The 21,553-nt window shown below is 40.4% G+C and overlaps 1 protein-coding gene across 1 annotated transcript in view; it reads left to right on the top strand.

Annotated features, from left to right (window-relative positions):
- Window positions 1-21,553, top strand: part of ITGB7 (integrin subunit beta 7) — a 786,164-nt gene that overhangs the window by 726,997 nt on the left and 37,614 nt on the right. Inside the window, exon 15 of the mRNA XM_069230944.1 lies at window positions 20,393-20,553. Coding sequence (XP_069087045.1) covers window positions 20,393-20,553 — 161 coding nt within the window. The remainder of the gene's footprint in view (window positions 1-20,392; window positions 20,554-21,553) is intronic.

The raw sequence follows: 21,553 nt of genomic DNA, 5'->3' as shown, positions 1-21,553 counted from the left end.
AACCACGGAACGTACCTTCCCCCGTAGGTTGTTCCACCTCTTTCTGATGTCATCCTTTGTTCTGGGGTGCTGTCCCACCACGATTCTCCGTCATAGCTCCATCTTCCTGGCAATGGATGTCTACTGCACCTGTGATCCAAATAGCTGTGGCTCTACCTGGATGATTTCCTCCACCATGACCCTTTGCTCCTCCTCTGAGAACCTGGGGTGTCTTTGTGGTGCCATGGGTGTAGTGTGTGTGGTGTGTGTGAGGGTGTGTGGGGTGATGTGTTGTGGTGTGTGCTGTGAGGTGCGTGTTTGGGTGATGGTGTTCTGTGGCTCTTGTTCTGTGGGTGCTCTTGGTGTGTGTCTCTCTCAGTTGTCAATTTTTTTGAGTAGTAAAGGGTTCTAGGTAATGTGCATGTGTTTTTTTTTTGTGGTGTGGGTGTGGTGTGTGTATGTGTGTCAGGTGTGTGTTATTCAAATTGCCCAATGTGGTGTTGTTTTGTATGTGTGTGTGTATTTTGAGCGCAGCAGTATGTACCGCCAATGGTTTACCGCTATTGAATGTCTGCTGTGGTGATTCGTGGGTCATAATGCTGTGGGCGTAGTTCTGTTGGCGTAATGGTGTGGGTTTTGGTACCGCCAGTTTATCACTGACCTTCGGTCTGGCGGACTTGTGTGTGTGTCTGTATAGTGACGGATTGCTATGTGTGGGTCATAATATGGGTGGCGGTAAACTGTGGCGGCGGCGGTATGTTGGCAGCAGTCGGCATGGCGGTAAGCGATACTTGCCACCAATGTCATAATGAGAGCCTATGTCCAAACATGGTGGACATGCCACCCCATACAGACATTCTGGAAGGAAATCCTTAGTCACATTAAGGATGTTTTGGGTTATCCCATCCCTGCCACCTCCCTCACAGTTATCCTGAGCTTACGGCCCCAGGGTCTGATAGGCACGACTGCTGCAGACTGGATACTCACTAGCCACATGCTCCAAGCAGCGAGACAGTTGAAGTTGATAGTCTTAGCTTGGAAACGGCAATCACCACCCCCTCTACCACAATTGATCACCCGCCTTTGGCATACCATGGCACTAGAGAAGCTTTGTCACAAACTATCTGGCACAGATACGAAGTTTTAAAAAATATGACACCCTCTTTTAATCCATCTTTCCCGCATAGAATTTGCTTGATTTACCCCACCACGACTGAAGGCGTTGGAACTGTTTCTTTGACACTAATATATCCGTACCTCATGGAATGCTCCCCAGTACCCCGCCCTCCCCTTCCTCTTTGGATTTGACCTACCGGTCCCACGGATACCTCACATGCCATGCTTCTGTAAAATACAGACCTGAACAATGTTTGTTGATATGTCTTAAAATATTGTTTTGCTTATCATTCGACCTTGTTTGTCTTCCCCCTCCCTTTTTATTCGTGAATCCACAAAATGTTTTCCCTACAATGTTGTATTGCCTTATATAGCTACAGGTGAGATGCAGGTTTTGCCACTGAAGCTTACAGTAGTATTCTATCCTTTCCCAATACTGTCACTAATAGTGTATTGATGTAGCCAACACTCTGCTCTGCCTTTTGATTGTTTGATGATGTACGCTTAATACTGACTTTGTGCGTTTATAACTTACAATAGACTGAGTTTGAAAGAAAAAAAATACATACTCGGTTTTAAAAATGTAACAATACACATGCATGCATTACCTGCACATTAAAAGGTTCACTGTTAAATCATTTAAATAAGAACACACCTCAAATGAATAAGTACCAAAAAGTAATCCACTGTTTATTACTAAGCGTATTTAGACCTTTATAGCAATTAATCTCTAAACCAGATCAAAACTATGGGAGGCAATATGCCTGAACGTCAATTCACCAAAATGTCAGGGGTAGCGGAATTGACATCACACACCATTTAACCTTTACTTTCACTCACACTCGCATACTTACACATACACCCACATTCAAACATACACATACTCGGTCTCACTTAAACACACTTTCAACCACGAGCACGTACACAACATACATTTAAAATCATTGTTTACTTACCTCAGCTGCTAGGGAGGGTCATACTCCAGCAAATTGTAATAAATTTTTTATTACATCAACAGGGAATAATAGTGAATTACACTCAGTGTACTAAAAAAAAATGGACAGAAATTAAGTAACGTGGAGCTGTCGTGTTTCGGGCACTGATTCCCCACCCCTTCCCCTGAGACCAGGGGTTGCAAATGAGGTGGCAGGGGTGGCAAGGAGCATACCAGTCGTCGCAGCTGCGACCCCTGGCGCCCCCCTAAATGATGTCCAATGCAATATGTACAAACATGGTCAAGAATTTATGTATTGACTGACAAACATGGCTAGAGTGTGAAATTCAATTGTATGGCACCTTTTAAATGGTGAAAATTGTGTGGTGTATTCTAAGTCAATTAAATTGCTCAGTCCTGTGACAATGTATTAAACATTAAGGTCAAAAGTTGCTGAAGTGCTCACCTAAACCATACTGGATTCGAAACAAGGACAATTAATAGTCTGGGCTGCATAGGGCACAGAGTAAAGAACAGCCTTGTTGATGATCTTCAGTACACTAGTTATTTTGTGGTGCCTCTATAAGGCACCTCATTTTCTCTGGATGAAGTCAACAATGAAAATGAAGTAACGATAACCAATTATGTGTAAAAGGTCATAGCGAGACCATTGTGGGTTCTAACCGATGGGCTCCTCTTCGGTAATTAAGATCTTTTAAAGCTGCAGATTAATCCCCATTGCAAAGAATATTGCTCGAGTATAGCCCGTAATGCCGCAATATGAAGCTTGCAAGGTTCGCTAATGTGGTACATAGACTGTAGCTCAGCTCACGGTATCACACTTACAGAATATTTTACTATTAATTCAGGCAGTGGTATAACATATATGAATAGGGGAAAAACTACTAGTGGCTCACCACATATGATCAATTCATTGACTTCACAGGCACTTGGAAGCAGTGATAAGAAAGTTGTACTTCTGGGAGGCGACTCTCTATAAATTCACTGCGTACACAACATTGTTACTGAAATGAGGCTTAATTAACATGACAGAAGTGAGTTCCACTAACGCCTGTCATCTCAACGCAATTTGGGTGCCAAAAATGAAGTATTACTGAGATGAAGTCCAAACCTCTTGCATAGCATGGTCATGTTCAGAGGTGAGCATAAACTTTACAGCTGCCAGAATAAGAGTATGGCTTGATAACGCGTCCAGCCCTTATAAATTACCTGTACCTGGACACGTTGGAGGTCGGTGAATCTTTTAACCGAGTCGGGCTCTCCTCATCCTAAAATAGTCGAGTCACTCAGATCAATAATCAATAACTATTGTAGTCGGTAATCAATACTCAATTAATAGATCAATATAGCACATCAGAAATCAATAACAGTTGGTATTTCGGCGCACCTTGACCTTTCAGTCATGAATAACCACACCAGTTTATTAAAAGTTAGTGAATTTATTTCCCTATATTAACAAAGCTAGCACGATGTACATATGTCTCAAAACCAATTGATATATGTATATGAACATTACTAGCTGTCCATAACGGCGGAAGAAACGCAATCTACGTAAAATCTGAATAATGATACACTCTGTTATCGCAATGCAAATCACCAATATGACTAACTGTATTTGACTAATTGCATACATTGGTCAGCATAACAAGATTTCAATTTAGCATGGTACATTGAATGAATACCTCGACTAACCTCTAATTAGCATCGGCATGTGGGGCTTCATGCAAAACGAATTTAGTCAACACAAATTTGGAAAACTTCTAGCTAGGACCCTATCAAAATTAGCAGTTGGTACCTAAAAGGAAAAACACAATGCATAATACATTTATCCTTTCATATTTACCAAATACAATCAGCATTCAAGAAAAGTCTTCGTCCTTCAGGTACCGGTTGATCAGCATGGGGCAAGTGTCAAAGGGGCAAAGTTAAGGGCAAGCTTCCTTGCAGCGGCAAGGAGAATGGGGCAAAGTTACTGCATGGGCAAGAAGGGGGCAAATCAAAGTTAAAGTCTCTAGGGTGAGAATTCTTAAAGTCTCTTTCTCTCAGATAGAGAAAAGGGCATCAGGGTGTCGTCCAAAATGGAGTCTGGCATCAGGCTTCAAACTGGCATCGAGGAAAAAATGGATGACTTCTCTTTGTCCGGTGGGTTTAAGTAAGAAACATTCCAAATTCTGCAGGGTCTTCCATTGGAGGGTTCATAGGTTGGCTTCAAATTGTCCAATCAAAATTGTCTTTTACTAGCGCTCATTTATGCATACACTGTCCTTGGAGCCTTGGAACACAAATTGTAACATGGTTTGCCAATTATTTTACTATCTGTACCTTCATTGTCCGCACCTGCAGAGACTGACCTTGTATCAAAGGGGATGAAACCGGCCTAGTACGAAACCTTGGAGATAAGTGTATCAGTCAGCTCTACTGGAAAAATACAACTTCAAGCAAGAATATATGTTTCATTAGTTCAAGGAAAAAAAACACGCAGTTAGAATTTGAAACCAGGCAACTAGGCCAAAGCCTGTACTAAATTTAAGCTAAGCAAAACAGTTCTCAAACAAGAAATCATGGCATACATTTGCAATTATGACGGATTACTACATTTTCAATACATCATGATTAATAAAGCTCGTTTACAATGATGGCGAACTACCCCGAGGGCACAATTTCCCTCGTACATTATTTTCTTTACTAAAATCACACTTCATTATATGTATTGATTACACGGTATGTATGAATATGTGTCGGACCTTCTTTTTCTGCGTCATCAGGCTCAATAAAACATATATCCATACCGTATCCTAGTGTTGGCTCGTGCAAAGCAGGCAAATGTGCTTGCTTTGCACCGGTTGTCACTGTTCATGACTGCCCTTTATACCCCAGTCTCCCTTTTTCACAGTTGATATACTGTAGTTCGCAGTGATACCTCCAGAGAAGCATTTTGCCCCTAACAGTTTATCGAGATAGAACTCTGTGAAGAGTGGACAAACCAAGAGGGCCTATGATTATAAATAAGACCCATGAACAGCACTGTTTGCAGCGTAAAATGGTGACCAGGGCAACTGTGCTTCAGCACGAATGGAGATGCCATCAAGAAAGACAGTACACAATTCAAATCCCACGTAGGCTCAATAAACCTAGGAAGATGAAACAAGTAAAGTAAACCTTTCAGAACCTGCACCACAAAATACTTTTTTGAACGGGGAAGATTGGGCATAAAGACAGAAGTGCAGACAGTGCAGTGTAGTCTTTAACTGCAACAATCACCAGACTGCCACTGCTATATAAGTGACAGTGCAAACCTCAAGACGTTAGATAGATGAGATTTAAAAAACAATCTCTTCTACCTTGCACCACTGAACCAATTTGAACCAACAGCATGCATAGACGGATTAAGTAGCAGTCTTCCTGCCCATCAATATGATGTCTGCGATCTTACAGGGAAGGCAAAAGGAGCCTAGCTGCCATCATTCCATCTCCAAGTGTGGAGCCACAACTTCTAGGGTTGAAGACCTAACCATCATGCTGTAAGAGCAGATCTACTATATGTGGAAAGAGAAAAAGTGGTAGGTGCCAACAGATTATTAAACAGGGAAGAGTGTTCATAAAGACATAAATTATATCCCCCTTGCCCAGTCTGAAGCGAATTGAATCAGCATCTCAAAATCCTTCTACACTTTCCACAGTACTCTGGAAAGAAGCTGGATTGGCTGGAATGTGGATAACAGGCCCTGAAGCCAGCTAAACCTGAAGGCATCTCCCAGGGAACTATCTGCCAGGACATGCAGGAAACAAAACTGGGTACACTTGCTGTTTTGGTGTGGTGAAGAGATTCAGAAATGTACACCAATTTGGAGAAGATTCCCTTTATTGTGGCTCCCACTAGTAGTCCTCCAGCGAGGGACAACAGAGGGTATGACTCTCACATTGAGGGAGCCTGCAACACATGGAGACTCCCTGTCATTGAACCCATGTGGGCAAATGAAACACCTACATTGAAAGGTTCCACAACCCCATGTTTCCTTGTTTGTTGACATAAAAGAATAGTAGTGTTGTCTAATGGGGACTAAACTTTGTCCTCTACAAATGGTATGGGGGAAGACCATTCAGGCAAGATGATTGCTCAAAGCTTGAGCACATTTATCACTAAGCGCTAGTATGTCTGGCTGTCACATCATATAAATGAGCACTCCAGCCCAGCAAGCAAGCATCCTTGACCACTGCAGCCAGGGCCTGAGGTGGGCTGAATGGGCAAACCCTGCATAAAGTTGGAAGAATCCATGTACCAGTCAGGTCTTAAAAAAACACCTGGCAGATAAGCATCTGAGGTGAGGGATTTTGTTGATGCTGCAGCCACTGCCCTTCCAGACACAATTGAAGGGCTCTGTATCACCACTTGCCATAAGGCACGAACAAGATGCACAAGGCCATGAGATCTAACAAGACTTTTAGGGCCAGGATCCAAGGATATGTTACACACACACGAATCATCAACTGAATATTTGCAATCTTCTCAGGAGGAGAGAAAGCCTTCATGAGGGTTGTGTTAAGCACTGTGCCCAAGAAAGATCAGCATCTGCGAAAGGGATGAGGTAAGACTTCTGGATGTTGATGGTAAAGCTCAAGCTGTGGAGAAGACCCATCACCTGCTGGAGATGTTAATGGACCATTAAGAGGGATTCCACTTTTACCAGCCAATTGTCCCAAGTAATAAGAAATATGGACTACCGACCTCTCCAGCAAAGTTGCCATGACTGTCAGAATCTTTGCAAATATGTTCACAAACTAAAAGAGTTGTGTCCTCAACTTGAACTTCAAGTGGTGCGTGAAGGTAAAGTAAATTAGAAGGTGAAATTACACATCCTGGAGGTCCATGGACAACAAACAGTTTCCCAAGTTCAAGCTAACTAGTCTCAAGACAGCACCTTGAAGAGGTTCAGAAAGAAGAGACCCAGGATAGGCCTCATGCCGCTGTATTTCTTAGAGACCAAGAATAGCCTCAGGGATTTCTCCTTGTTGGAGATTGTAAAGAAATGCTTCTATTTGTGTAATCACCCACCCAACCCAATATGTTTGGACTGATGTTGCTGGTTGTTGACTCTAAAGTGCACTGGGCCCTGCTGACCAGGCCCCAGTGCATGCACTCTGACCTCTCAAAGTGTATGTGAGATTGGTTAATACCTGATTGGCATAGGTAACTAACCTATAAACCCTTAGTGTATGGTACAATGTGTACCCAGTGCTAATTAACTAAAGGTCACTAGTGGACTGCAGCACTTATTGTGCCACCACTGCAGTGACAGTGAAAACATAGCTCTAGGTCTGCCGCTGAAGCATAGACATGCAGCTTTTAAACTACTTACTCGTCACGGCAAAATAAACCTTCCTTTTTTATATCTATGTCACTCCAGTGGAGGCCTTAGTAGCCCTTGAGGTAGGGTGTTAAATATTAAAAAGAATTACATTTTTTATTTTTTACATGCCATGACAGTGAAAACATGACATTGTAGCAAGACTGCAATCCCATGAGCCAACATGGGGTTACACTAGTCAAACCACTAACTGCTAAATCCCATTTGAGACCACCAAGTATAATACTCCAATTTATCAAATTAATTGTTACTTGAAACCCACCTTAATGCTGAAGTTCAATTTAAAGTAACTTTTAATATAAAAGTGACATTAGAAAGTCACCACTTATTCCATACTTCTACTAGCCATTTCTGATTCAGTCCAGTATTTGTCACCACAGCTAGCTTGCTGTTTTCTTGCCAGGAGGTGTGAATGACTCTCAGGAAAGGGGAACAATAGGCTATTTGTGGGAGGAGGTGTGACTTCCTCCTGGCGTGATGGTCATAGGGCTGTGGCTGCAAATGGCGAAGCCTCAAAGAAGCTACCACCTCTGATAGGCAAATACAAGTCACACATTAGCTTGCCGACTCCTTTGAGTAGGTATACAGTCTGTCTTCTCTTCCAGAGGTGGAAAACCCATTGTTTTTTCGGGAGGGTGGCTCATTAAATTAGACAGTCCTAAGGGAAGAAGGGTCCAGCCATTTTGAATTTGGGCAGAAATGTACTGTGGGGTTATTTAATGCCGACCCCACAGGAAGTGATGCAAGAGTGGGTAGGGTTGACTGTAGGAATTTTGCCAACATTGGTTAGGGGATCCTGAATCCTTGGCTGGTGCTCAAAAGCACTCTTTCGCCCTACAGAACTGCAACTTGTGTGCCTAAAGCAAAAGATAACGTTTTTTCGTTACAGACTCTGAGGTTCATGTAATACTGCTACTTGTCAGTTTGTAGGTATCCTCAAATGCCATACAGAGCCAGGGTTTTCACCGGACCATTGGACTTCTCCTGTCTGCCGAGGTCAAACCCAAAACTGGACTCTAATTGCAGAGACGGTTTTCAAGAAAAAAACAGAAAAGTTTCTAAGATAAAATTTTGACTGGGACCAACCACCTGCAACTGTCCCCACGCTCCATGGCAGTTGGCCTGAAAGTTTCACTTTGACAGGGACAACGCGTTCGAGGCTTAAAAGCCACCACTAGTGATTTACAAACTTTTTGGTGTGATCTGCTATGGTTTATGAAAATCTTGCAAAAATCATATCTCTGGTTCTCTTGATGAGATTTTTGATGTTTTGGTGAGTGGGATGTATATTGTGTTGTGTAAAGCGTTTACCAGTACCAAAAAAGTAAATAAGTAAAAAACACTTGTTTTGCTTTGAGTTAGGCCTCTGCTCTGTACCAAAGCTACCCAGGACTAAGCTAAGGTTTGAGTTAAAGAAACCTAACTGAACCCGAGACAGAATAGCAACATCATTACTTGGTGAGGTCTCACAACAACCCTAACTAATAAGCCTCTTTTCCCACAGTGATAAAGTAGTAAATACCCCTCGCTTATGGTTGAACTACATCAATGGCATTCCACAAGCAAAGTACAGACGTCAACCTAAATGATTGAGGCTGGAGCTAGAAAGCTTCTGAAAGAATTGGGGTGGTCTGTGCTAACACAGGAAAAGGAAGGCTCAGCTCCTCTGGATCAGCTGGTTCATCCACCGGTTTATCGTGATAGTCTCCCACAGAAGGACAAAACCAGAAGGTAATGTTGTGAGAGGAGGAGTTAGAGGGATGCACATGCAACAGAGCCCATAGACAACAAATCTGATATCTGGACACTGCTGATGAAAAGTGGTGTGCAAGTAGGACAATCCAAGGACATTAATTGTAGCCCGCTGTTCTTAAAACATCCACCTTCTCTCCAAATAGCTGCTCACAATCAAAGTGCACGTCTGAGCGCTAAATGCAACATCTCCCAAAAATACAGTGGAGCACTCATAAGCATGACAATGCAGCATGGCAGCCATACCCATAGATCGAGCTACAGTGTCTTCAGAGGTAAAGCCACACTTCAGATATGTTTTAAAAAACAACTGGAAACCAATTATCCTGAAACCCTAGAAGTTTTCTCCCAGGGTGGAGGTGGGGGTGGGGAAATCATTTTTCCATTTTTTAAATTCAGGACCGTTAGGGTTTCTCTGCAAGCCAGAACTGAAAAAAGTATATTGGTTAAACAGAGTAGATGGTAGCCCATCTTCAATGGTGTAGTGTACCCACGAACAAAGCCATAGGAAGCATCACTATTGGTAACATGATGGTCCACCTGACTCAAAATAGAGTATGCAGACCATCATTTTACAGGCAGAGAACTCTGCCACGTTTATGGCAGAGTGCCATGTCCACCAAACTCTAATCAGGCCTGCAGTTTCTGAGTTTACTTCTCACAGTCCTTCTGTTTCTGGTTTAAAGCCTAAACTGCTACTCTTAAGTTAGCATATAGCAAGATTCCTGCTTTTGGGTTTAGCCTTTGCTGTCATCACTTACACCTCGCCTCCCATTACTAGTACTCTTCAGTTTTAAGCAGCTTTTCCCCTATATTTACTCTTTGATATTCGTGTAATTTGCATACAGTTTCTAGCACCTCCTTCAAGAGCTGGAATCTAGTGTTTCTCCTCCATGAAAGCGGTTTATTTTCTCTTCTTCCTCCACACACCCGGTTTTGGTTAGTTCTTTGATCATTCACATCAAGATCTCGTATTCATTACCCTGAAGGTGAATGTTCAAATACAGTTATCTAGAATACTAACATTTAACAGAATCCAATTAATCAACTGTACTTCATATTTAGTGCTAGAAACGTACAATAGCAAATCAAAATGTTTGCAGACAGATTGTCTAATCCAGCAATGTCATATTCTTTCGAACCTATCAACAGAAGTCATGTTGAACATATAATATGAGCATCTTATCATCAGAGAAAATACAGTATTATGAAAAACAGCATCTCCTGGTTCCACTCAAAATAATTTAGCTATTACATTTAACAGACATTTCTGTTTAATGTTCATATGCATTATATGTTATAATCAATATGTTGCATTTCGTACCAGCCATAAAATCAAGCCAAAATATTAACATTACAATTATCAATATCACTACAAATAGTTTGCAATTTGCAAAAAAGTAATACAAAATGATGCAAAGGAGGATAGTAAAAGTTAAAAACAAGACAAAACCATATTTTATTACGTTCCATGTTTTTGCTAGTATTTGTGTTGCTAAGCCATATAGCAGAGGAATAATAAGCCTTAGGGCGCAGGACATGTAAATATCTTTCATAGTCATTTCAGATCGAAAACATGCAAGCCCTTGACAATTTAAGCAATTAGAAAATGTATTTCTTCTGTAGAGTATAACACGTCGGAAAAAAAAAAGGTGATTTTTTTTTTCATTGAGACAAAATTGCAGCAAAAAACACAGTAGTTCCTAAAATATTTTGTAGCCCCTGGAACCATGTAGGTCAGTGGTTCTTATCCTTTTGACTTCCTTGGACTCCACTTAATCATTACAGGAACCTGGTGACCCCCCTCAAACATTGGAATGCGGGGACCATGGATGTCATTTAGGGGTCGTAGTCACGACTCTCTGGCTTGCCTTTTGTGACCTCTGGCACGGTTTTTGCGACCCCTGGCTTCAGGGGTGGCAAAAACAGTGCAAGGAGCAGAATGACAGTGTGTCCTTACAGACATCGGTTGAGGCTCCTTTTTAGTTTTCACTCATATGTTTAATTACACTAATAGTAAATAATGTTTAATTATTCTCTATTAATGTAATAAAAACACAATTAGCTGGACTATGGCCCTCCCTGGCAGCAGGATTAAGTAAAAAATGCTTTTAAATGCATGTTGTGTGTGTGCTTGAGGGTGAGTTTGTGTTTGTGTGAGAGTGTATGTGAGTGTGAACGTGTGTATGTGTAAGCATGTGTGTGTGAATGAAACTAAAGGTCAAAGAGCATGTGGTCACTTCTTCTACCCCTGGCATTTTGCTGCATTGACGTTCATGGCGGGGACCTCCCCAGAGTCATTATTGGAGTCCAGGGACACTGGCCTAAGTGTTTTCGATTATTTGAACTGCAAAAAATACACAAAAAATACATAAACAAGGATTCATCAAACAAACACAGACATTATAAAACATCTTTCTAATTCACACATAAGAAAATCGAAATTTTAACTTTAATGTAAGGTTGGAGCTTTTCTAAGTTCAACTGAGGCAATCATCACCCATACTATATGCTGTTTGGGACACTTGTAGTCAAGAATAAATCTGAGGATACTATTTTTAGCCTCTAATTTCAAATTCCTTGACATTTACAAATGTCTTAAAATTGTCAATTTTACTTTTTGCTTCTTTATTTACATGCACTTTATTAATCTGTCAATATTATTTAATTTGCTAAGCAGTCATTGGCCCCCTGAACAAGTTCTGTGGACTTCAATTAGTCCCTGGACCACAGGTTAAGAGTCAAGAACCACTGGTGTAAGTTGCAGGGTAGTGTCTAAGATCTGAATCTAGGCTCAGTGCTGTGTGCTATGGACTGGAATATAATCTCTTCTTTAGCCACCCTCAAATGGGTTGTAAGTTCTAACAAGGGGGCTTCATATTCTACCAAAGTTACTTCTCATCTCGGTGTTTGAAATCCAATTCAGATTGGTCCTTAAAGATGTGCGCACTTGACTCACTTATTGTCTTTATGATCTGTGCCCTTAATATGTGATTCTGAAAAAGGGCTTCTTTAACTACTTCTATACTACTATATCCAGAGGAAAGGTTACTGCATTGAAGACTCTTTCATCTTTTATCCTCATGTGGAATAATTTGCAGCAGTTCACATTATCAATTTTCACCAGCTGTATCAGACCCTGACAATTTATAACTCTGAGAGCGTCTTTTTGTTTGTTTCTACTCTTAACTTTCACCTTGACTAACCAACAATAACATATTTGAACCTTAAATCTAAACACGAAAGTTATCTGTACAATGCACAGCCCCTACCTTTAGACTAGTACTGAGTCTTACATTGCAATAGATAAACATAAAGCCCTAAAAAAAAAACACAGAAAAGTACAGGTGGAGATTTACGTCTCTTACTGAGTGTACTCTTCAGTTTTTCCAATTCACAAGCAATCCCAGAAGTACACATAGAAAGCTACACGGGAAGCAACTTTTCAGGAAAACCTTTGGGAATGTCATGTGACTTTCTTAAAAGGCTGCTATTCCCTCTCTGCAGAGTTCTCCAACAGAGCCCTGACAGGGGGATGAGATATTTGAGCAAATATAGTTCTTTTTCCTTATCCTGAACCAAAAAAACACTTTCCTTGGTGAAAAAGCTCTTCGCCTTTAACCCTACCAAATGTGGAGATGAACGGTTCTTCTTTACACCCTTGAATGGGAGGTACGGTGTTTGAACAAAATATCAAGTTGTAAATATCAGGAGATAAAAATATCAGAAATAAAATATTGTGATAAAAAAATATTGTGATACAAAAATACCTCTGTCAAGAATATCATTGTTTTTACTATCAAAGTATCATTTTCAGTAGTATAGTTGTAGATAATATTTTTTTATTATTTTATGTTTTAATTCATAAAATAATTTTATGTTACTATTGCTCGCATAGTTATCAATTTCTTAACTATAGTTTGTAATTTTAAGTGATTTTGATTTTTGCACTTAATTTTAATAGCAATTTATAGTGTTGCTGCAGGTTGTTGTTTTTGTAGGGTCTAGGGTGTAAAGTTAGTAAATAATTATTAATTCATTAATATTTTTAATTATTATGTGATCGATATTAATTATGGGCTTTATATAATACTGATTTATTTTAGTTATATTTTAGGTGAGGGTTCCTGGGTTGGTAGGAATGTAGGGTGGGGCATTAAGTAATATTTAAACATTGTTAATTAATCTTTTAATTGGTTATTAATTATGGAAATTGTGTGACCTATTGTAGCTATATTTGAGGGGCTGGCTGCTGAGTTTGCAAGGGTATAGGGTGGGAAGTTAGTCGTAATAGTAGAAGGAGTTTATTTGATCGTTATACGACCGTAAAGCACATTTATATAAAACATCAGACATAAAAAATAAAGAAAATACATTGTAAATTGTAAAATATGGCGTAGCATAAAGCCATTTAAAAACTTCCCAACCTTAAAAGCAAATGCTTAGGATTATCAAAAACACAGAAATCTGTAGGAGCCTTCATCTTCTTACTTGAAAGCAATCCGCCAATCCAAATACAATAGTTAATGTCTGCAATTGACTTAGAAATGTCCATTAATGTCTAATATCTTACATCTGATACACCATGCATACAATAACTATCTTGATACTGAGAACACAACCCAAAAAATAAACGCATAGCAAGGGAGTATTGTTATGGAAGGTCACTGACAAACTGGAATTACCCATCTCCTGCTGACTTTCACATATGCAGGGGAAAAAAGCACAGCACTCCAGAGTTTCAGTGTTACATTTACAAATCCTGCAATGTGGAGATCCATTACTCATCAGCCATTCACTTTTAACTGCATTAACCGGTAGGATCCAATATCTGAATCTTAAATGAATAGATTCACCAATGGGGCTTCTATCCTATCCATGAATAGTTTGAAGATTAACATAGACAATAGCAATAAAGTGACTTGTTAAAGTGCCTTATGCAGATGATATGCAGAACATAATCCCAGTACTTAGTCTTCAGTATGGGAATCATGGCTTTGGTCAATTTTTCTGGATGGTCCTAAACTTTATGCAGTCCTGTTTTATGTAACTGCATCTTAACGTGTTTAAACCGAGGAATTTGACACATTTTGTACAACCCTTCAGCCTCTGCAACTGCCTGTTTAATGGGAATCTGGGACTTGCCTGTCCAATGTTTAACCCAGTATACTAAGGGTCTGAGTGCAATAAAATGTGTTTTATTTTTCAGTCCTAGATCTAAGCGTAGCGAGATAAGAGGGGTTTTTCGAGCCATATTCATTAATAATCTCATAAACCTATTTTCTACTGTCTCCAGCCCCTTGGTCTAGTTGAATCTCCAAATGTCTGCCCCATATAGGGCAGCACCAAGACCCATAGCACAGTAAATCTCCAACACTGGAGATATTGGATGATAAATAGATCTATTCAATTTTCTTAATAACTGCCACCCCACATGTTTCAGATTCACCAGCCTTTTCAACATCTGAGCAGACCATGTGACATCACTAGCCAGCTTTATGCCCAGATAATCAAAATCTTTCACCTGTTCCACATTCGTAGATCCAAGCCTCATTTCCCGTCTAAATGTTTTGTGAGGCCGGTTTTAAGGACAATGATTTCCAAGCAAAATTTATTACAGGTCTCTGAGAATCAGTTCAAGATATTTTGTAGCTCCACCAGAATTTTAGATCCCAACAATGTAACATTGACAAAAAGAAGAGCGGGTTTTGTTGGCCTGCTAGCTTTAGAATCGGGTCACCTTTGCAGTCACATATGGTGTCTATTAGCCCATTCATATATAATGTGAATAAGGTTGGGGCCAAAGCACATCCTTGTTGGACCCCTCGGGAAATGTCTGTGCGTTCAGTTAATTTACCCTCCCTACCACACCGCACCTGTGCATAATTCCCTTTATGAAAGTGGGTTATTAGACATATTAGATCCAATGTCATACCCATCTCCTTTAATATAACCCACAATTTCCCGGTAGGGAGTTAAGTAAAAAACTGATTTTATATCAACAAACACTACATACAAGTGACCCTGGTTGACAAAGACCAATTCCCATACACTCAACAGGAAACAGACTACCTGGTCTATGGTGCTCATATGCATTCTAAAGCTTTCTTGCAGGTGGGATAAAACTTGTTCCGTCTCCATCCAGGCCTGTATATTCTCCAGGACCTGCTTACTGACACATTTTTGGCATTATTTATCAAACTGGTGGGCCTGTAATTAGCCAGGTCTCCTTTATCCCCTTTTTTGTAAATTGGATTTATTTCAGCCCCTTCAACATTTCCGGTATATCTGCCCCCTTCGCTATGGCACTGGAAATCTTATTTAAAATATACCCCTATACAATTGGCTCAGAACTGTATAGGTCAACAGGTATTCTATCAAGCCCTGATGCATTCCCTTTTTCAAACATTCACAAACGTTCAATTGCAGTAATTGTATCGTACAGGAAGAAAGAAACAGTCTGCTCACCACCCAATCCTGTGCTTCCTCTGGGCCTTTAATGCTGGAATCAGACCCCCTACTATCTCTTTAATAGAATCAAGCTTGCTGAAGTGCTGTTCCCAAGTAGATGGCTGCATATAGAAATTGCCTTCCTTTACAGTGAAGGTACCCCTTTGGCAAGCAAGTGCCAGAAAGACCGCTGTCTTTCATTGCGGCCCACTATCCAATTCTCACTAACATTTCCTCCTTCCAGCTCTTCTTGGCATGTGCTGGGGCTCTATTGGATAATTTGCTCCCTTCAGCAATAACAAGTTTACAGCTAGTTTTCACAGTGGACATTAGATTGCGCCTGGCTAGCTTACAATCCTTACTGAACCGATCTGCCTGTTCCTGTCTAGGAATGTAGTCTTAGATGTTCTGTAAAAATATGCCTTAATAGACGTAAGTAGGTTTTTAAAGATGAGCATGATGTCTGACTTAGATTGTTCATGGCCACCCATTAAGCGAAGGAGGAATAAACTGCAGTGTATATGGCGGCAAGTATTCCCTTGTCTGTTTGTACACTGGGCCATTTTAATTTAATCGCCTACCGTCATTAGAGGCTATTATTTGTGGATCTGGCATACATATGATATTATTGGGAGGAAGATAAGGAGTGTTCTTCAGTTCAAGGGCCAATGCATTGTGGTCACTGTCAACTCTGTCTATGACCACCATGTCCTGTAAATAGGACCAGTGGTTTAGATTGATCAATCAATAAATAAATGATCGAATCTGCCTCTAGAGCTTGCCCTTTTGATTGTGTACTTTGCCTCTCTGTCTGAATTTGTTTGCTCATTACATGGTCATAATCCTTACGTTAACAAGATAGTTGCTATTTGCAAGGCTACCCTAGAGCTTCTCCTTAGAGGGGAATTCAATAAACTGGGAATACCCCTTATCTCATCTTCCTCTTGTGTAAGATTTTGGATAAGATCCAGAGGTTCGAACGTTGCATTAAAGTCCCCAGCTATAACAAGGTGGTTCCCAGTATTGGAGTTCTCCAAACATCTGCTTGGGCTAAGAAAATTTCCGACTCACAGTTTTGGCTTGTAGGATGGTTGTAAACATTCCACAATCTTAAATCAAATTTCCCCTTTAAAGAATTAATTTCAAGTTCTAGGATATCATGGGTTTTAAAATTTAGCCTTCCTATATTACATACCAAGCTGGTTATAGCCCGTATTATTAGGCCCCCTGACGGGCTACTGCAGTAGATGGCCTGCCTTCTGTGACTACGTTTAAGAAGCCTTCCCTGAATACCGGTTGTAGAGCCCAAGTTTCGTGGAACTCACAGATAAAAATTATCAATAAAAGTTCACCATTCCAGATCATTCATCTTGGATCTAATTCCTGAAATATTCCAAGAAAGAAGATGGAACTGAATCCCATTATTCCTACCCTGGGTTAAAATATATATTGAATAATCCTTACCCTGGTTTACATGCCCAGCCATATTCACATATCTTTTGTGTTGCCTGCTTAACTGTACTCCAGTTGTAATGGGACAAGAGCATGTGATTGTTATCGAATTACCACCAAAAGGTGCATCTTTGTCTTCCCTGAGTCAGTCAACCTTGTCAGAGACTCTCTTTCTAGTAACAAAACTGCTGGATTTTGGGCGGCAGCACTTCACCAATACCAAAGGTAAGATTGATTTGTGGCAGCCTATCGCATGCCACTCAGAATCCTCAGGGAAGTCGTGGTGGAACAGATCATATCCTTTTTCTCAGTTATACAAGTCTCGTACATGTAAAGACAAACAGAAGCAGGATGTTGGTTCAATAATATTTTATTGAAGCACCTGTGTTGTACGTAAAAAGGCATGAATTGCGATTATGATGAAAATGAAACAGCGTTATTACAGCAGTGACCTGGAAAGTGAAACACAAGAAGAGTCCCACCATATTGTCACAACAGCGTCCCTGATATCCCTACCTACACTACTAATTTTCTACATGAGAGCAAGTAGCAGTGGTAGCCCTAATCCACCCTTCTGGTACAGGTAAGGAAGCCCAACCCTCATTCCTGCATTCAGAGGTGAAGAAGAGGTCTGTTAGTCTGCTGGGAGTCCTCCCACGTAGACCAAAAGGAACCAAACATTTTCAGCAGTAACTGCAACGAGGGCAGCATGAGATGGCAAGCTGGCTGGAATGTCCCCTCTACATTGATGTAGGGCAGTCTGATGTTTTATAATAAAATATTTGTTATTCTAAGAACTGCCTTAACGTGACAACACATATTTTTCTGTGTAGGTGAGACAATGCACTCTTTGGACCGGCAATAACCGGTAAATATTGAGTACAGCCTTGAGTTGAGCACAGGATGAAACTGTCATGCAAAGAAATAAATAACAAATTCTGCATGGAAGGGCAGCTGTTTAAATAATGAACAATATCTCCATTAAAATGAAGCTTTGCTAAAATAATAAAAGGAATAAAAGTGAAATGTAACTAGGTGAGGGCACAGGCCTCAGGCCCAGAACTAAATAATGTGCCAGTCTAAATGCTAAAATAACCTTACAACAACCTCATTGAGGTTCTCTTTATTACAGTTAACAGTAGAAGCATTCATAGGTTCTCTTACTTGATTATCAAGGGACATTGTACTCTCATAGATAGGGCACTCCTTAGGGGGCAAGTTAAATCTAAATTATATTAGAGAACCCTTAGGGGCTGATGTTCGCATGTCTAGATTCACAAGCCCAGTGGCATACTCCTCCTTACTGAGCTGTAAGGCTATGGGTTCATACTATGCGTCCAAGAGGAGCACTGCTTCTCCTCTAATAAATCTGATTTCATCAAGGAACAACAGCGCCAATTAATCACTTTATTTTTAAGAGAGTCACTGTCTTCTGTGATTCCCACAAGTAGGCTGCGGACATTGACCATATATGATCTTTTGGGTTTATTTCCATTATGAGCAGCCTCATTGCGCAGACTTCATCTCCATATTATTGGTCTAAATTCCCGAGTCCACTGTTATCTCTGGTGACCCACGTGAGTAGCCTGTGTAGTAATAGGGAGTAGTGATGGATATATGTATTCTATTGACTAGTCCCAGCTATGTGTTGGAGCAGTTTGAGTGGGTCTGTTTAGAGAGCTTAGGGGATGCATGTGAGCGCTACTCTTTCGAGAACTCTCCCGATAAGCACTACAAAGAGGCGCATCATCCTTGATAAGGTTGGATTCACTCTTAAATGCTATCATCTTTTGTGAGCTTAGCCCACCCACCATTGATCTACCCCCTTCTTCCTTAGGTCTCGCCCCCTTCTGAGCATTTTCCTTTTGAGTGAATCAACCCGGTCCTCTCAATCACAGACGTTAATTGAGCAACTCGAGTTTGTAAATTGCACATTTCTGCTCCCAGCTGGCCAATAGCATGTTCATAGTTCATGTGACTATTTTCCTTCTTACTGGGAGTTTCACCCCTATGTATCTCACCACCCTGTGATGCCACAGTCCCACCATCAACAAGGGGGTTGGGGGGCTATATCGATTTGTACAAAGTACCTTAGGGATATAGGTGGATTTGTTAGTACTACTCTAATCCACGCTACCCTGATTTTGTAGTGCATTATCCATAGTATAAGCAATCTGCATTACCTTGTTATGAACAGAGACTCTCCCCTCCCTATTTAATTGTATTTCATTGGCGGCCTGTGTGAGTGTCATAGCGGCTTTATCATAATTTTCAAATATGCCAGCAATTTCTTACCCAGTATTTAAAAGATCAGACTTTTTCACTTTGGTGATTATGGTTTCCACTTCTTTGATGAGATTATCAGTCTCATCTATCACACACTTCCTTGCAGCATGTTGAGCCGCCCTCATAGTATCCTGCTTCAGGCCTTCCTTTTCCCCAAATTTCTGCAGCTCAGACTAACTCGCAATAAGTAAAATATTACTTTTTTATTATTTTAAAAATAGTAAATAATTCTTAAAGTACTAAATAATCATTTTAATTCTTAATTATTTAGTTGACTATTAGTAGTGTGAATTGTTTAATTATTTGTATTTCAAATAAAAAGATATATCTTTAATGTTATTTAATAATGTTTATATTAAATGCTTAATTTGTTTTCTAAAATAATAAGGCTATTCAAACATGTAAAGTGTTTGAAGTTAATTACTTTCCCTACTGTTGTTTAGACTGGACTTGGAGTAAAAGATGTAACCCTTCTGAAGTCTGACACTTTCCTTACTGTTGCACAGAATGCAGTGTGAATAGTAAATGGTACCCTTCCAAAGTCCAAAGCTTTTCCTATTGTTGCGTAGAGTGGGAATAGTAAACTTTATCCCTCCAATTCCAACTTTTTCTCTACTATTGCTCTGTTTTGAGTGGGGATAGTAAACATAGCTTCAGTTGCAAAAAAAGCGACTAGATTAAAATATATCAAGCAAGCAATTCATCATTCTAATTGCCAATTTCCTTTGTTTTTCTTACCTCTCATGTATGGCTTCCAAGCTTTTCCCCTCAGATCCTGTTTAGTATGATGGGTTTCCCTTTGATTTTGTCTCCTCATTGAAAGCCGATTTCCATCCTACAATCATCCACTGTTCTGATTTCAAACCCTCCCGTCTCTCCTTCACTTTCAACAGGCTGTTTGCTTCTTCCCATGTGCCCTGTATGAAATTTCTGACTGATCCTTCACAGCAATACTCATTCTTCCCTGTCCCCATTGATACTCTGTTCACTGACCAACTGGGCTTCTTTCTGACAGCTTTTCTCTCTTTCACTCCAGATGTTGCTGACCAGACACAGAATATTGTGCTTGGTTTGGTTCTTGGCATTGTGTTGATTGGGCTACTCCTCATTATTGCCTATCGTATCACAGTGGAGATATATGATCGCAAGGAGTATGCTCACTTCGAAAAGGAAAGGACCAACGTACAGTGGAAGGAGGTAAACAAATATCAAAGAATATTCCATTTCATTCATTGTGCAACATGTTTTTTGAGCATGTGAATCTATATGCTACAGAGCTGGTAATACAGCCGAGAAAAAGAATAAGGGCCTGATTTAGAGTTTGGTGGAGGGAGTTGCTCCATCACAAACATGACAGAAATCCTGTCAGCCGTATTACCATCCCATTGCAGCATTTGGAAACCGTAATATGGCGGATGGGCTATCCGTCACGTTTATGACGAAGTAACCCATCCCCTAAACTCTAAATCAGGCCCTAAGTTATGTATCTGTAAATGTGCTCTCCAGCATTGGTATCTCTAACAGACTCACATACTGTTTGACTAACCCCATTAAAACGCAGCATTTTGGGCCCCTATGACTTGAGGGTGGCAGTGAAGTGTGAGATGGTTGCAATGTGAAGAGAATCCGTTATTGTCCCCATTTTCAAAAAAGGTGACCGGAACTCCCCTATGTGCTATCGACGTATCTTGCTAATCATCTCAACAGCAAAGATCTTAGGTCATGTTATTTTGGGTAGATTTGAATGTTGGGCAGAGGCCAATTCCTTTTTTTAGCCCCTTTCAAAAAGGGTTTCGCCTAGGCACAGTAGAACAGGCTTTAAACATTACACTTATTAGGCAAATACATCAATGGCAGGAGAGGTGTTTTGCATATGGCTTTTATGGACCTCTCCTGTGCTTTTGACCTTGTGGACAGGAAAATGCTATGGGATTTGATGAGCCAGGCTGGTATTGAGACCCTATCATTGTACTTAATCAGGAGTTTCACTGGGATTCTTCAACAAGGGTGCGTTAGTCCCGATCTGGTGAGTGCACTGCATCAATAAAGGTGGCCAGGGGATTTAGGCAGGGCTGCATACTTGCCCCCTTCATTTTTTTTTTAATCTATATCAATTCCTTGGAAACAGCCTTAAAAAAATGTGTGAAGATGTTCCCAGAGTTAGCACTAAGGTGATCATCTTTGCAAACAACACCTC

This window comes from Pleurodeles waltl, chromosome 4_2 (genome assembly GCF_031143425.1).
Source record: "Pleurodeles waltl isolate 20211129_DDA chromosome 4_2, aPleWal1.hap1.20221129, whole genome shotgun sequence".
Lineage (NCBI taxonomy): Eukaryota > Metazoa > Chordata > Amphibia > Caudata > Salamandridae > Pleurodeles > Pleurodeles waltl.
Note: the sequence above shows the minus strand (reverse complement) of the source record. Positions and strands in the feature narration are given on the sequence as shown.